This window comes from Stenella coeruleoalba, assembly GCF_951394435.1.
Source record: "Stenella coeruleoalba genome assembly, chromosome: 20".
Classification (NCBI taxonomy): Eukaryota; Metazoa; Chordata; class Mammalia; order Artiodactyla; family Delphinidae; genus Stenella; species Stenella coeruleoalba.
This window is the reverse complement of record NC_137166.1, coordinates 48,809,962-48,825,455: the sequence shown is the minus strand read 5'-3', so window position 1 is coordinate 48,825,455 and position 15,494 is coordinate 48,809,962. Positions and strand designations below refer to the sequence as shown.

The following is a 15,494-nucleotide window of genomic DNA, read 5'->3' as shown; positions in this document are numbered from 1 at the left end:
AGAGGCGGGGTTTCGGCTCCTCTGTCTGGCGAGGGCTCAGGATGTGGGTCTGCCTGGAGCAGGAGTGACCGACTCTGAACTCTCTCCATCCAGTGCTTGAATGCTTCCTGAAGCTTCTCGGAAGCTCTGACCTTCCTATCAGAAAGTCCTCACACCCCTTCGTGCCCTGCCCCTTTGGGAACCTGGAAAGACCCCGGGGAACCTGGAAAGACCCCGGAGTCCCAGCTCGCCGCCCCCACCCCTGCACCCAGAGACAGCCTCACCCCTGTTGCTTCAGTTCACAGGGACAAAGTCCTCTACAGCCATGCTGGCCAGGCCAAGACCACAAGACCATGTGAGGGAAGCCCTGTGATGCCCCTGTAGGGAAGGTCACAGGGAGGCTGTGTGATCCTCGGCCAGGCCCCTCCCCTCTCTGGTCTGGGCTCTGGCCAGGGACTCCGCTCGATTCCCTTGGCCCCTGCTAGTCACTGTGGGAGGTCAGACCAAATGAACAGGCCAAATGGACCACAGACACGTGGAGGAAAACAGACGCCTGCCATTTCTTTTTTTTTCCATGTATATTTTTTGTAGGTTTTTTTTTTTTTTTTGTAAAATGTCCCAGTTCTTCCATAACTTATAAACATGATTTATACCGAAGGGTGGATGGGAAAGCGGGCAGGGTGGAGTGACTGGGGATGGGGAAGCGCCTCTTCTTGCTGCCCCCTGGGGGCTAGGCCTAGGGCCCTCTGGGGCACGGGGACACCCCAACACCTCCCTGAGGTTGTCTGGCCGCCTCTGCCCCTGGTGCTCAGAATCCCGGGCGCCCCTAGATTCCAGAATCCCTTCCTGGACCCCAGGCCCACCGGGCACGCCGCCCCTGGTACTCCGAATCCTGACGTGCCTGTGGTTCCAGGAGCCCCCCGCCAGCTGCGGGGGTGATGGGTCCCCTCCTTTCCGCTGCCCCCCTGACCCCCGAGGAGGAGGGAAGGGAGGGGGAGGGGGGCTCAGGTCTCCCCTCCGTGGCAGGGGGAGGGGGAGGTGGGATCTGAAGGAGGAAGGGCGTGGAAGGCCGGGGCCAGGAGGGGCTCAGCCGATGGTGAGGCCAAAGCCGCACTGGAACTTGTTCTTCCGGTGATTCAGGAAGGCCCCGAGGGCCAGCGTCAGGGGCAGGGGTGGGAGCTTCTTCTCCAGCGTGGCGCCCACGATCCAGTTGCTGTCCACGGAACCTATGGGTGAACAACCGAGCTTAGAGCCTTGCGCTGGCTTCTCGCCCCATCCCCGCGAGCTGCCCTCCGGCCCACCTCAGATACCACCGGCCAGACCACGGACCGTGCTGTCCCCGCCACCTGAAACCTCTTCACGCCCTCCAAGTACTTCAGCTCTGAGCTCAGTGACCCCTTCCCTCCGGGAAGCCCTCCGCCACCCCATGGGCCCCGTCATCCCAGTCCTGTCCACACCAGGTCGCTACTCTCTGGGGATGGGTCTGTCCCTCCCACTGTGAGCCCCGGGGCTTGGGGGGTGGAGGTGGGAGAAGGGGCCTGGTCACTGCTGTGTCCCCAGCATCCTCGGCACAAGGCCGGGCACAGAGCAGGTGCTGAGCATCTGCTGAAGGAAAGACTGAAATCTCTAACTCTACTCAATACTCTGTAACGGCCTATATGGGAAAGAAGTCTAAAAGCGGACATATATATACATATGGCTGATTGACTTTGCTGTACAGCAGAAACACAACATTGTAAATCAACTATACTCCAATAAAAGTTTTTTTAAAAGAAGTGAGAAAGACTGAAATCTCCTCCAGGGCCTGTGCCCCAGGACCTGACAGGTGTGCAAGTACCCGGTGCGGTCCCCACAGGGTGGAGCCTGAGAACTCACTGAACCCAAACCCAGCCTCTGACCCCGGCTGCCTGCAGAGCAAGGGCTCGAGAGGTGGGCAGGGAAGGCGGGCTTCAGAAGCAAAAAAAAAAACAAAACCCGACAACAATAAAAACCCCCAAACCCAATCCCTGGCCCTCCTGGCTGCCTTCGGAAACCCTGACCCAGGCCCACTGAAGCGGCCCTTCCAGGGCTCTCTCCACACACCCCAAACCTGAGAGCCACTGAGGCCCAAGAGGAAACTTAAGACTAGAGTCGGTCGGCCTCGGGGAAGGTTCCGGATCTGGCTGTGACTGGGCAGCCTCCCTAACGTGAGACTGTGGGGTCGGCCGGCTGTGCTCCAAGTTGCCTTCCACTCATGAGAAAAAGAAAAGCGAGGGCGTGTGCGCAGACTGGGAGAGGGCCACTCGGGGGGTGGTAGGTGCAAAGCTCAGGGCCCAGGCACCCATCCACCCTCTCAACTAGCGTTCCTGGGCAACCTGGGGGCCCGGCACACTGCCCTCTACCATCTCCCCGGCCGGTATACCCACTCAGAGCCACCTCTTGCCTGTTTCCCACACAGGGAAATGGAGGCCTGTACCTTTGAAGAGGAGGTTGGCCTTGGGCAGATCCAGCTGGTACCCGAAGGAGACACTTGTGTCCTGCATCCTGGTGCTGGCCTCGAACTCCACGCCCACCTGCAGCTGGGGGGGCCAGGGCGACACACACGGGTCAGCCTCCCAGGCTGAACTCTCAGGCATGCCAGCCCCGGGCACCCCACACCCAGCACGTGTGCCACGCGGCCAGTCCCTGGACCAGCTCACCTGGTCACTGGCTTTGTGGTAGTATGTTGCATGCATGCCCGCCTGACCCAACGTGACTGTCGCCAACCAGTTGTTCACTGTAAGAGAGCAGGGTGGGGGGTGGGGCAGGTTACCAAGGGGGCTCGGCATCTGGGAACCCAGGTTTTCCCCCATCTCCCTCACAGCCAGGAGTCCAGGGCCCCAGGCTCCTCCTCCCTCAGACCCAGGAGTCCAGGGTCCCCAGGCTCACATGTGTATTTCCCAGCTAGTGACATAACAGTGCCCTCCTCCCCAGGCCGCCGGTGGTAGACCAGCTCTCCGCCCAGGGCCAGACACGGCGTGATGCTCTGGAGGTAGTGGGCCACGAGGATTCCTGCAGGTGAGATGGGAACGTATTACTTCTGGGCTCGGTGGTTAGTTTCTGCCCAGCTGGACTCCCGCTCCCTCAGGCCTCCCACTCGGGCTCTTTTTTAAAATTAATTAATTAATTAACTGATTTATTTATTTTTGGCTGCATTGGGTCTTTGTTGCTGCACGCAGGCTTTCTCTAGTTGTAGCAAGCGGGGGCTACTCTTCGTTGCAGTGCATGGGCTTCCATGCACGGGCTCTAGAGCGCAGGCTCAGTAGTTGTGGTGCACGGCCTTAGTTGCTCCGCGGCATGTGGGATTTTCCCGAACCAGGGATCGAACCCATGTCCCCTGCATTGGCAGGCGGATTCTTAACCACTGCGCCAGCGGGGAAGCCCCAACTCGGGCTCCTTGCTCAAGCAGTTCGCAGGGCTCTGAGGTCAGCCTCCCAGGCCCCCTGGGACCTCATCTGCTCTGCATTGATTTGTCTCCATTTACAGAGGAAGCCACAGAGGCTGAGGGGGTAAGTCACTTCCACATGGTCACACGATGCATCAGGGGCAGAATCCAGGCCTCCGCAAGCCCTGAGCCCAGGCTCTGAGACACTATGCCGCCATGAGCAATAGGAAGGATAGGGCTGGTAAGAGCACACCTCGGGGGGCCAGACAGCCTGGGTTCAAATCCCAGCCTTACCACTTGCTGGTAGAGTAACCGCGGGCCACTGGCCTCGCTTTGCTGTGAACGGGACACCCCATGAGGTTGTGAGAAGAAGTAGAGGGCTGGATGCAGGTGCGGTGCACAGGGAGTACCTGGCACACAGCCAGCACCCGGCAGTCAGGAGGACGGGCCCTGCTACCTCTGTCCCTCGGCAGGAGGGATGGCTCTGACTGAGGCCGCCTGAGTGTCTGTTAACCCATGACTCCACCACTGGGCTGAATTCCTTGAGCCTAAGGACTCATTCGCGTCTGTCTTTGAAAGCCCAGGAGAGGAGACGCCACAGATGTAATCTCTGTGGAGAGGAAAAACCAGGGAGGAAGAGAGAGTGATTGGGGGTTGCAGAAGGAGTGGTGACAGAGAAAAAGAAAACAAGAGACATCTCTGTAGAGACAGGGAAACAATCAGAAACAGACAGATGGGGACTTCCCTGGTGGTCCAGTGCTTAAGAATCTGCCTTCCAATACAGAGGATGCCAGTTCGATCCTTGGTCAGGGAACTAACATCCCACATGCTGCGGGGCAACTAAGCCCGTGCACTCTGGAGCCCGCGCGCCACAAGCCGCAACTAGAGAGAAGCCTGCGTGCCGCAACGAAAGGTCCCGTGCACCACCACGAAGACCCAAAGCAGCCAAATAAATATTAAAAAAAAAAGAAAGAAAAAAAGAAAAGAAATGGAGAGGGGTGGAGGAACTGAAGATTCCCAACCTGACAAGACAGAGCAGGTGAGGACAGGCGACATAAGCTTAGAGTTGGACCCCCAGCCAGAATGAGGGAGACCAGAGCAGAAGGGAAGGTAGGGACAGGGAAAGCCCAGAGCCGGGGGTGGGAGTGGGACGAAGCCTCGGGGACAGGAGCACGAGGTGTGAACCGGAGACGGGAAGACGCTTCCCAGACAGAGATCAGAGGCACAGACTAGGGACCGGCTCTGGGAGCAGGGCAGGACGGGACGACAGGATCAGGCTGCTCATATCTTCGGGCACACCTGGGTGAGGGTTGCCACCACGGGGGCTGAGCAAGGCTGAGGGCTGCTGGCCAGGGCTCTGGAGGTGCCCTGGGGGAGGCTGTGGTCAGGGCGGGCTGGAGCTGGCTTCTCCCCATGAGTAGACGACACAGACCCACCTCCTGGCCCTACCCCTCGAGGCGGCTATTAAGCCATTACCAGCGCACCTCTGGCCAGGAGCAGCCACTCCTTCAGTAGAAGAGGGACCTCAGGCCCACAGAGGGAAAAGTGACCATCCAGAGATCACAAGGGGACTTAACTCAAGAGTCTCTGGCCACGATTGGAACTGAGTGCCTCGCGGGCCCTGAACTTCTCTCCCACGCCCCATCTCCCGGGCCTGCCTCGCCCTCTGCTCCCCAAGCCCCACCCCTCTCCCCGGTCTCTTGCCCCAGTCTCACACACTCCAAGCAGCTTCGCATGCAGCAGACAGGGATCTTGTGAAAGCACACACCTGGCTCTGCTCCCCCTTCCCCGCTCCAGAACCCGCTATGGCTCCCCAGTGCCAAGGAGACCCCAGCTCCTCAGGGCACAGGTGCAAGGCCCCACGTGGCTCGTCCCCAGCTTTGAAACAGGCTTCCTCCGAGAGCTTCACAACTCACTGTGCAGCGCTTATCTCCACACAGGCCTTTTTCTTGAACATCCCAGCCCTTCCTGCATCTCTCTCCTTAAGTTGCTCTGTTTTTTCCTCCCACTTGTGTCCACACCCAGCTCCCCCGGGAGCTCCCCAAGGCAGGGGCTTTGTGAAAGCCAGTGGCTCTCAACCAGGGGCCATTCTGCAATGTCTGGAGTGGCCATGAAGAACCTGTTGAGTTCAAAACCCCATGAGAAGGAAAGAAAGTGAGTCAGAGGTCTGTGAGCAAAGAAGAGGCCTTGGGCAAGGGGCAGAGCGCAGACCTGGGAAAGGAGCATGGTTTCCCGAAACCTGCAGGGCTGGGGCCACATCTGGATCCCTGCGGAAAGTCACCTCGGGCAGGAAGGGCAGGCCCCCAGGGCAGATGCTGTGGCGGGGAGGCAAGCACCGAAGGGAAGGTGGTTCTTCACCTCGGCCCAAAAGAACGGCTTCCCACCCTCCCCTCACCGCGCTCCTTGGGGCTCTGTCCATGCAGAGCCCTCTTCTGGGAGCGGTGCCCTCCTCTTCCCCTGCCTCGGTCTAGACACTGCCCCTGTCACTCCAGGAGAGATGGGACCTCCGTTATAAGCTCTCACGGCAACCTGGACCTTCCCAGCGTAGGATTTCTCCCAACAGTAATGCAGTCACCGTGTGCTTGTTTGTTTAGAGGCAAATGTCTCCCCCACCGGCCTAAGAGCCCGGTGAGGACAGGGGAGGGCTGTGTGTGTACGTGCGCGCGCACGTGTGTGTCCCAGCAACGCCCCGCCCAAGGTGGGCACATGCTAGGTGCTCAGAATGAAGCAGAGGCTCCAGACGAGGGGCCGAGGCCACGGCTGGGGACCACGTACGACCAGTGGCTCCTCAGTTAGGCCTAGGCCGTGATTCAAACTCCAGCTCCTCTGCTTCCTAGCTGTGATCCTGGGGGACTGATTTCACCCTGGGCCTTGCTCTCCTCATCTGTGAGAACCCTGATCCGCCTGCCCATGTGGGGTGGCATGGAGATCCAACCCAGAGCGAACCCTAACTAGGCATGTCAGGCCCCGCACTTGGGGCTGACAGCTTCTCCCACTGACTCCTTCAGCAAGGTGACCTCCCTGCAATTGTGCCCATGAGATGGATGAGGAAACTGAGGCTCAGAGCGGATGGAGTGCCCAGCTGTCAGTGGTCAGTTACTCATGTGCTCAGCACTGACCTGGGACCAGAAGTTTTGATCAGTCCCTGAAGGGAGGAAGGGACACCTGTAGGAACTAAGAGACGAGAGTGTCACTGGCTTGGGCTCCAGGGAGGAGGGACCTAGAGGCCAGTGTTGAGGAACACGAAAGGCTGATGCCGGTGAGTGTTTGAGGGGACGGGGGCCCTGTGCCCTAGAGAGGAGCATGGACTCTGGAGGCAGCCTTGCTGTGTCTCCTTGGGAAGTTACTTGCCCTCTCTGGGCCTCAATCAGACGGGGATGACGGCAGCGCTACCCCACAAGGCTGTTGAGAGGATTCCACGAACCATTTGCTCACTGCTCCATCCCTAGTGCCTCGAGGGACTGAATGAAGGACCGGGTACGCACAGTATGCTTAGGACCTGATGAAAGGCAGGAGGTGAAAAACAGGACCTGCTGTGACCACCGCTCACTCCTTTGCTCAGTATTTTCTGAGCGCCTACTCTGTTCCCAGCAGCGCTCCAGGTGCTGGGCATACAGGTATCCTGGCTTCCCACCTTCACACACCTTTGCTCAGCACGCACTGCCCAAGAGCCTGCTCTTCCTGACAGAGCCAACAGCAGACACAAGAATCCGGAATCACCACCTCCACCCTTCTAGTTGCTCAAGACAAAAAAGGCTGACCGCTCATCTCGGACCTCCCTCTATCTCCCACACCCAACCCAGCAGCAAATCCCATCGCTCCACCTTCAAAGTACATCCAGATCCCGGACTACTTCTCACCCCCTCTGCTGCCACCAGGCTGGAAGCCCTTGTAGTCTGTTCTCCACACGTCAACACAAGTGGTCCTGTTAGAAGCTAAGTCAGATCCTATCCCTCTCCAGTGGCCCCAGACTCAATCTGAGTAAAGGCCAAAGCTCTACAAAGCCTTAAGTGACTTGGCCCTGTTAGCCTCTGACTTCTTCTACCACTTGCCCTCCTTCCTCATTCATTATAGCCCCAGTCCTCCTTGATGTTCCAGTGAAGGGTCCTACCTCAGGGCCTTTGCACTTGCTGTTCCTTCCGGCTGAAAAGCTCTTTTCCCATATATTTGCTTGGCACCTTCCCTCACATCCTTCAGTCTTCATTTTCAGTTATCACCTATGTAACGAGGCCTTCTCTCAAGATGCTGCCCACCCCTCCCGAGGCCGTAATTTTACCACACAGCTCCATCACCCATCTGCTTTACTTATGTCACTAGAATGGAAGCTCCCAGAGGACAGACCTAATTGTCCTTTGTTCACCACCATATCCTCTGGACGCGGAAGACATAGAGTACGTGATTGATAAACTCACTCAACAAATATAGAGAAATCAAAAGCAGACACTCAGAGACAAAAATAAAAAAGGGGGAAGCAAACTGAAGAGATCAGAAGTCCAGACATTAGTCAGCTGGTGCCTGCCCCCAGCCAGCCTAAGCAGCAATGTTCCTCCTCCAACTCCATCTCAGACTTACTTGCCTCCCCTCAGCTGCACGTAGACTCTGCCTGCCCCCGAGCAACCCCAGAGCCCCACGAGTAGTAACAAGAACAGCTCATTTCCTTGGGACCCATCACATGCCTGACCCCATTCGAAGCTCTCCACACATGACCCACTCAACAACCCTGTGAGGCAACCCAATTTCACAAATGAGGAAACTGAAGCCCACGAGGGTGATGGAAGCTCCCACAATCGCAGTTAAGCCAGTGGCAGAGCTGGGACTTGAACCTGCTTTCTCCCCAACAATGCTACGGGCTTGATGTTCTGTGTTCTGAAGTCACACCTGCCCGTGACTGTTTCTTGGATGGTAGAAGAAGGCCAGCGAAAGAAATGATTTGCTGGCAAAGCTGGGACTGGGGTTTGATCCCCCCACCCCACCCCCGCCAAGCCCCGTGCCTCTTACCTGAACCCACCAGGACGTCTGGGTTCCCCAGGGTGACAGCCGCCGTGAAGTCGGAACCCCGGTACTCCCCGTCCACCTGCCAGTTCACAAACTTTGACTGCTGGGTCTGTGGAGGGGAGGGGCAAGTGTGAGGGTGAAAGCGAGGAGGACCCCATGGGGCCCTCCTAGGTACAAAAAGCCTTTTAGTCCCCATACTCAACCCCCATTTCTTGTTTGTAGAGAAAAGGCTTCAGTCTCCTAGACCTTCCCCTAGGGCAAATCCAAACCTTTTCTAATCAGGGAAGGAAGGGAAAGCAGAAACAAAGGAAAAGCAATCAAATAATAGTCAAACAATAGTGCCTCGATAAGGCGGAATCCTAGCTCTTTCTCAGGGATATAAAAGGCCCCCCACCCAGGTGGAGGATGGTAACTTCAGGCGGAGCAAAAGATTCCTGGCATTCCACCCTGTTACCTCACCATCAACCAACCAGAACAAAGTCAAACGTCCTGCAGCCCTCTCCCCACCCCCCCCCCCCCGAATTTGTCTTTAAAAACTCTTTCATGTAAACTATGGGGGAGTTTGGGTCTTCAGAGCACAAGCCACCTGTATCCCTCGCTTGGTCCTTACGATAAACCTTTCTCTGCACCAAACTCTGATGCTTTGGTCCGTTTGGCCTCACTGTGCGTTGGGTTCTTGGATTCAATGCCAAGGGCAGCCTGGTGCTCAGGGTGGCTGGGGGAGCAGCCGACTCGACCCCTACTCACCTGGATGGCCATCTTGGACCTGAGGCCGGGGCCCAGCTGGTGAATGATCTGAGCATTGAGGCTGCCACTATTGTCCATGTCACCCACCAGCACGGGGAAGGCCTGTGGGGCAGAGGGCAGGGTTAGAGGTCTAGCATCATAGAAGTATATGCGTGATGGGCCTCGGTGAGAAGCCTAGGATTAGAAAGCCTCAGAATGAGGTTCTCTCCTCCAGGAAGCCCTCCAAGACCACCTTGGCTGAGTTAGGCTCCCCTCTGGGCTCACACAACCTTTGGGTTCCCCCATTTCAGTCCCACTCTCCCTGGACTGTTACTCTCTGAGGACAGGCTGCTCCCTTTCTCCAGTAGGCTGTGAGCCCCATGGCTGTTTCAGTCACTGCTATGTCCCCAGCACCACCCAGCACAGGGCTGGGCACAGAATGGGAGTTACAATGAAGGTTTGTTGAATAAATGAATTTATTGGAAATCATTATGGAAATCATTAATATAATCAAAGACCTAATTTAGTCCCGCAACTCTGTGTCCTGCCCAAGCCTCCTTCCGGGTCTCCGGTTTTGCCTTCACTCCCCTAACCTAGCCTTGGCAGACAGCCTGAGAAATGCTATCTACCTCCAAAGCATTCATCTGATCACGTCTTTCCCTCACTTCAATCTTTCTGTGGCTCTCCTGCGCCCCCTAGCGAAAGTTCAAATGCCTAGCTTGGCCTTCAAAGCCCTGCAAGACCTACAGCTCAGCCCTGCCCACTCGGGGTCATCACTGTCTGGTGACCTTGGTGTCCCCAGACTCAACCAGCACAGGGCTGGGCAGAGACGTGGGCGTCAGGATGAAGGGATGACCCAGGTTCCGATGCACCTTGGAGAGACAGTCTCCACCTCCCAACACTCTCAGCAGTCCTGGCCTCCTACTGACAAGGCCTTCTTCGCCTGACTGGCTGCATTGTTAGAAGATACAGTAAATGAATGGCAAAAGGAACCTCACCTCTGTTGGACTCAGCTGCTTTGTCCCCACGTACGTGACCCCGAAGTGGTAGTTGGACTCCCCGATTGTGCTGAGGGCTACTGTGTGGTTCACCTGGGAGAAGAGGGAGGGCTGTGGTGACGAGTCTGTGGGCCACCCCTTAAGGAACCCAGTCGAGCCCACTCCCAGGACAGCTCCTCTCCTGCCTGGGATGGGAGATACTTGCCAATCTGGCTTCCCCATCAGGGCATCTCTAGGCTGGACAGGGGATGAAGACTGGGAGGTGTGGCCTGACTGGATTAGAGACTCAGAGAAGGGATGTGCTGGGGCTGGGGCTGGGGCTACACACCTGGTACTTCATTCCTGCCTGGATGCTGGCTGAGGGGGGATGGTGTATCTCTGGATTCTGGGTCCCTAAACCCTACCACTGGCCGCTATTGTGTGATCAGCCCGGCACTGAGTCTCTGAATCTTTCCAAGTACCAAGGAGCCCAGACCTTTAGGGAGGAGTAAAAGGGTTGTACGTGCAGATGCAGGGGGATGGCCGGGATGACCTCTGGAGGATAATGGGACCAGGAAGGCTCACCTGGAAATGATTACTCAACCCTTTGTTGACTGTGAGCTTGACACCTTCCATCTGAATAGGAAACAGCTCTAAAGGAGAGAGAAGTGCTGTCACACTCCAACACACACACACACACACACACACACACACACACACACACACACACACTTCTCATCCCTTCCTTCCGTACAGTCCCCGCTTTCCCTTCTCCAGGGATCCCAACCAGTAAATAGCCTAGTGGATGGGCCCAGAACCAAGGCCTTTGCCTGCATCCAAATTCCAGGGCCACCACCTACTACCTGTGTGACCTTAGGCAAGTTACCTTATCTATGTCAAACTTATCATCTGTAAGTTGAAGATGCTCACCACGTAGAAATATTGCAAGGATTTAATGAGTTAACACATACTGAATGCCAGGACGGTGCTCAGTAAGCTGCTGCCACCACTTTTGTTATCACAATTACTCCAAGCCAGGATTCAGAAGCTTTGGGTCCCACCTCCATTGGCCCTTTGCTGACACTGTGACCTTGGGCCACAGTTTCCCTCCCAATCACAAGAGTCTGGCTTGGCTGATTCCTGGGGCTCCTGAGGTCCCTAAGGCTTTCTCTACTGCTCTGGCATTCTATCCTGAGGTTCCACCATTTGATCCCATCGTTCTAAGCCCCAAGCTCAATGTGCCACCATTCGATCCCAATGTCAACTCCTAACGCTCTGTTAAATGATTCCAACAGTCCGTGCCAATTCCCAAGGTCCTCAGTGTGCTCCTCCTTCCCCCGATATCCGGGCCATCACAAGCCCGCCGGGCCCCTAGCCCCTCACCCTTGCACTTCCGGTGGCACTCCTCGAACGTGCCCGGGTTGGGCAGGCAGCCGCAGGCCCTATCATCCCCGGTCCCTCCAGCGCTGGCGGCCGCAGTCCCCGGCGTCCGTTCGGAACCTCGACCTGCGCCAGCTCCAGCACCCAGGCCGCCCCCGATCGGCGGCAGCGTGAAGCCCGGAGGAGAGGGCGGAGGCGGTGGCAGTCCCACGAGGGGAGGCGCAGGCGGCGGCGGCGGCCCTGCGGGCGGCGAGCTAGCAGCCAACACGTTCCCCATGGTCGCCTGCAAAGGGAAAGGTCAGAGGGCAGAGGTCAAGGCCCGCAGGCTCCAGGCCCAGCGCCAGCGAACACCCCTCTGCTCGGAGCCCCGTTTTCACGCGCGGCAGCGTCTCCCCCCGGTGTGCTCCGCTCCCACCCCGTGCGCCACGCGCAACCGAACCCGCTGCCGCCGCCGCCGCCGCCGCCACCACCGTCGCCCCGCCCCGCCTAGCCCATTGGTTTACCGGGCCCTGGTGTCCGCCCACCAGCTTCAGTGTCTGGCCTTACTATTGGAGTCATGGATGAAAGTCCCACCCACCTCTTTGGAACGTCCTTTTCTGTTGGTTCCCACTCGCAGACAGGTCAAAGCACACCTCCCCCCCTTCCCATTGGCTTGGGGAGCCCACACCGATTGGCTCTAGATGCCGCGGGTTCCGGTGCTCGCCCGCTATTGGTCTGTGCTGCACACTTTGCAACGCCCATTGGCGAATCGCCTCAGCCCCATTCCAGAAGGCGCCCCTTTCGACTCCGCCCCTCAGCGAAGTTGCCATGATAATTGGTCGGCCTTTGCCCTTGAAGCATCCTGATTGGCTCCAGCATGTACAGGGGTCGGACCCTGGTGACGTAATCAACGTTTTGTGTTCATTGGCTAATGTGCCAGGGTCAAGGGACACGGATAAAGGTGGGTTGCGCGGCAGAGGCTGCTAGGCAGCAAGGTCAGGCCTCGCGTCCCACCAGGCACCGCGGCAGAGGGGCGGCCCCCTAGTCCGGAGTCGCACACCGAACGCCGGAAGTGCTAGCCCTTCCCACAGTGCCACGGGAGATGTCTAACCCGTTATGTGAACGCTGTCCTGCTTCTTGTTACCCACAATGCCCCTTACCTATTTAACGGGACAGTTGCCGTAGACCCACCCCTTTCGTTACCCATCATGCCTTCTGGCTCTCTCCCCCCAACCCTTGCCCCGGTCACTGCGTCTTCCATCTTTGGCCCATTCATTCCTGTCCCATTACCCAGCATGCCTTCTGCTCCATTCATTTCAGCTTGGTTGCCTGTACTACCTTTAGCCCATTTATGCCCGTTCATTTCCCTAATTCTTTTAGCTAATTCTTAATTGACCATAAGGTTTTGGGTCCATTGCCCATCATGCCTGCGGCCCCTATTTCTCCATTATTCATCCCTCTGCCCCTGGCTCATTCTTTCAGACCTATTACCCATCACGCCCTGAGCTCCTATTACAACATTATTCATAATTTGCCTTTGGCCTATTCTTATTGCCATTTATTCATTACGCCCGAGCCCCTCGTACTTAATTACTGCTCTTTCTACTTTGTTTCGTTTATTTCGGTCCATTACCCATTAGACTGCTGTTACAGATTCCTTTTCGTTAATAAAAATGCCCTGGACTCCTCCCCACTCCTTCCATAACCCATCACTGTTTTTGGCTATGCATTTTTGCTCATTATCCCCTCAATTATCTTTTTCACATCTTTGGCTCTTTTCTTAATGTCTGTAACCCATCTTGACTTCTAGTCTACTGATTCCCTCAAGCCCTGGACCCCCCTATTCATTACCCATTATGTTCCACCCCCATCCCGTTCACAGCCCACAGTAAACACGAGTTGAGACCTGGTCAAAGTACAAACTCATTTTGTAGGAAATGCTGTATTACAAAACAATATCACATCCCCTACCCCTGATCCAGGTGATCCATTCCCCACCCCCCACCCAGGCGGGTGGGTCCAACCCCACTGGGCAGGAGTAAGAGAACTCAGTAGTCTTCAAAGTTAACAGCAAATTCTCCGAAGGCTGGGGTCAGCAAGGCCCACTCTGCATGAAGCTCACCCCATGTAGCCCTGAGCTGGGGCATAATTCTCTGTACACAGGAATTGGGGTAGTGGGAGCTCAGGGAAGGGTTTGTACCCTGAGACTCCTGCCTGCAGGAGGGAGGAGATGGGGAAGTTCTGCTTTGGGCTGGGGAAATCCCCTCCCTCCCACCACTGGGGACAGGGTGGGGACCGGGCGAGTGGGGCTCTGCCACCTGGAGGGCTCAGGTCTGAGCAACAGGATGCCCCCAACACCCACCCAAGCAGAGCTGTTAGGAGTGACGGCCTGAGGTCCAATCAGAGGTCTGGGGTCTTCTTTGGGATTTGGGGGGAGTCTGGAGATGGTGGGACATGAGAGGTATAATCTAAGGTCACAGTCTGAGGACCCCTTGGGTAAGAGGTTGTGAAGAAACCTACCTTCTCCAGCCCCTCCTAAGATAAGGTTATCAGTTTTCCATTGTCATGGCCCATTTCTCTGAGTCAGAGATCATGGATTAGAGGTCACAGTGGAGCCACCAAGATAGAAGTCACAGATGAGATGCATGTGTGTTAACTGACAGTGGCCAAGCGAGAGATCAGGGGGCCCTAGATCCCTGGCAGAAAGTTGAGGGATCAAAAAATGAGAGATGAGAGGCCAGGACCATGGCGGCTTACACATACATGGCCCGGGACATGACAAAGCCTTTGCCCTGGTAGGACTCAGAGGGGCTGGAGTAGGACAGGGAATCGTAGATGGGGTTGATCTTGTCCAGATAGTCTTCCTCCTCCTCCTCGTCCTCTAGATCCAGGGAAACCGTCTCCAGAGCAGGCATCCCTGGAGGCACCAGCATGGGGGACCCCAGGTTCGTGGCCCCCAGGAGCAGGGGCCCTGACCGTTCTTCCAAGGTGGGAAGCTCATGGTATCGAGGCATTTCCTGGGGATCGGGAGGGAATGAACCCAAGGTCACCTCTTGAACATGACACAGAATCCCACTCTGCTCCTTGACCCTCAAATCCTGACCACCATCTCCCCATGCCAACCAGACCTGACCTCACCCTATGTCACCCCTTGTCACCTGGGTTGATATTGAACTGGGACAATCATACAGCTGGTCCCTAACTCAAAGCCCAGAGCATGGACTCTACCCTGTTAATCTTGAGCCTCTCCTTTTCTTTTGATCACTGACCCCAAGTCTTTCCCCATGAGTCTTTGACTTCAATCTTGACCTAAACTTAAGCTCTAAATAGCCCCTTGAAAACTGACTTGTCTCAAACTCAACATCCAACCTCTGATCTCCAGGAGGCCACTGAGGGGAGTGACTGTCTGTCTTGTCCCAGCTCCAGGTACAGTGTCCGGCAAATGGAGATACTCAACCAGTCTTCTTCGATGGGATGACTTTAAACTCTCACCCCATGTCCTTGGACTTCTACAACCAAGACCTCCCCCACTGAATCCTAAATGTATCTCAGAGCTCTAAGGTCTAACCAGAGATACAGCTCTGAACTTGAGTTGTAACCGTTAGTCCTTGACCTCTTATGTAAGGAGGCCCTTAAACTCAGATCCCAAACTCACCCTTGTCCTCTCCCGAGCTCCTACCTGCTCAGCGCACGAGACACTAGCATCAAAGTAGGGGGTCTTGAGCGGGTTGTGCTCCGAGGCCCCCAGGGTGAAGAGCTGGGAGGGCTGTGATGCGAGATAGAGGGACAGGTCAGGACCACCCCCCCTCCCAGACAGCCTCTCCCCACCAGTCCCCGCTCCCAGCCCTGGCCTCAGTGGCAAAAGTGGTATGGGGATGTGGGGGCAGCCTGGGCTCCAGGGGAAGTGCTCACCATGTCCGGCTCCTCCAGCTTTGCCTCTGGAGTCGGCGGCTTGTATGAGGGAGGCCCCTCTAGGCTGTGGGGTAGGAGGTAGGTCAGGTGAAGGCTAAGCCCTGAGAAGCCCTCTACCCCAGGGCCACTGCACAGTTCTTTCC

At 56.6% G+C, this 15,494-nt stretch overlaps 2 protein-coding genes across 6 annotated transcripts in view; both read right to left on the bottom strand.

Moving 5' to 3' along the window:
- Positions 1–329: 329 nt before the first annotated feature.
- Positions 330–11,913, bottom strand: TOMM40 (translocase of outer mitochondrial membrane 40). The gene is made up of 10 exons (XM_079907826.1): positions 11,876–11,913; positions 11,464–11,743; positions 10,666–10,733; positions 10,102–10,194; positions 9,125–9,226; positions 8,381–8,486; positions 2,887–3,009; positions 2,658–2,734; positions 2,435–2,537; positions 330–1,205 (listed from the first exon to the last, which is right to left on the bottom strand). Exons 2-10 carry the CDS (start codon positions 11,735–11,737, stop codon positions 1,066–1,068), a joined length of 1,086 nt encoding a protein of 361 aa, XP_079763952.1. The 5' UTR covers positions 11,738–11,743; positions 11,876–11,913; the 3' UTR covers positions 330–1,065.
- Positions 11,914–13,415: 1,502 nt separating this feature from the next.
- Positions 13,416–15,494, bottom strand: part of NECTIN2 (nectin cell adhesion molecule 2) — a 28,227-nt gene continuing 26,148 nt past the window's right edge. Inside the window, exons 7-9 of one of the 5 annotated variants that reach the window (XM_079908711.1) lie at positions 15,352–15,415; positions 15,095–15,205; positions 13,416–14,456 (exon numbers count right to left, since the gene is read on the bottom strand). In XM_079908711.1, the coding sequence (XP_079764837.1) occupies positions 14,193–14,456; positions 15,095–15,205; positions 15,352–15,415 (439 nt within the window). In that variant the 3' untranslated portion in view covers positions 13,416–14,192. The remainder of the gene's footprint in view (positions 14,457–15,094; positions 15,206–15,351; positions 15,416–15,494) is intronic. The other 4 variants (XM_079908712.1, XM_079908714.1, XM_079908713.1 and 1 more) reach the window with 4 other exon arrangements.

Bases quoted from the DNA above. Each gene is read 5' to 3' on its own strand.
- TOMM40 (XM_079907826.1), bottom strand. From the start codon at position 11,737: ATGGGGAACGTGTTGGCTGCTAGCTCGCCGCCCGCAGGGCCGCCGCCG. The intron at 3,010-8,380 runs GTAAGAGGCACG...TCTCACCTGCAG, and splicing joins AGACGTCCTGGTGGGTTCAG to GAATCCTCGTGGCCCACTAC. The intron at 1,206-2,434 runs GTACAGGCCTCC...GTTCACCCATAG, and splicing joins GGCCAACCTCCTCTTCAAAG to GTTCCGTGGACAGCAACTGG.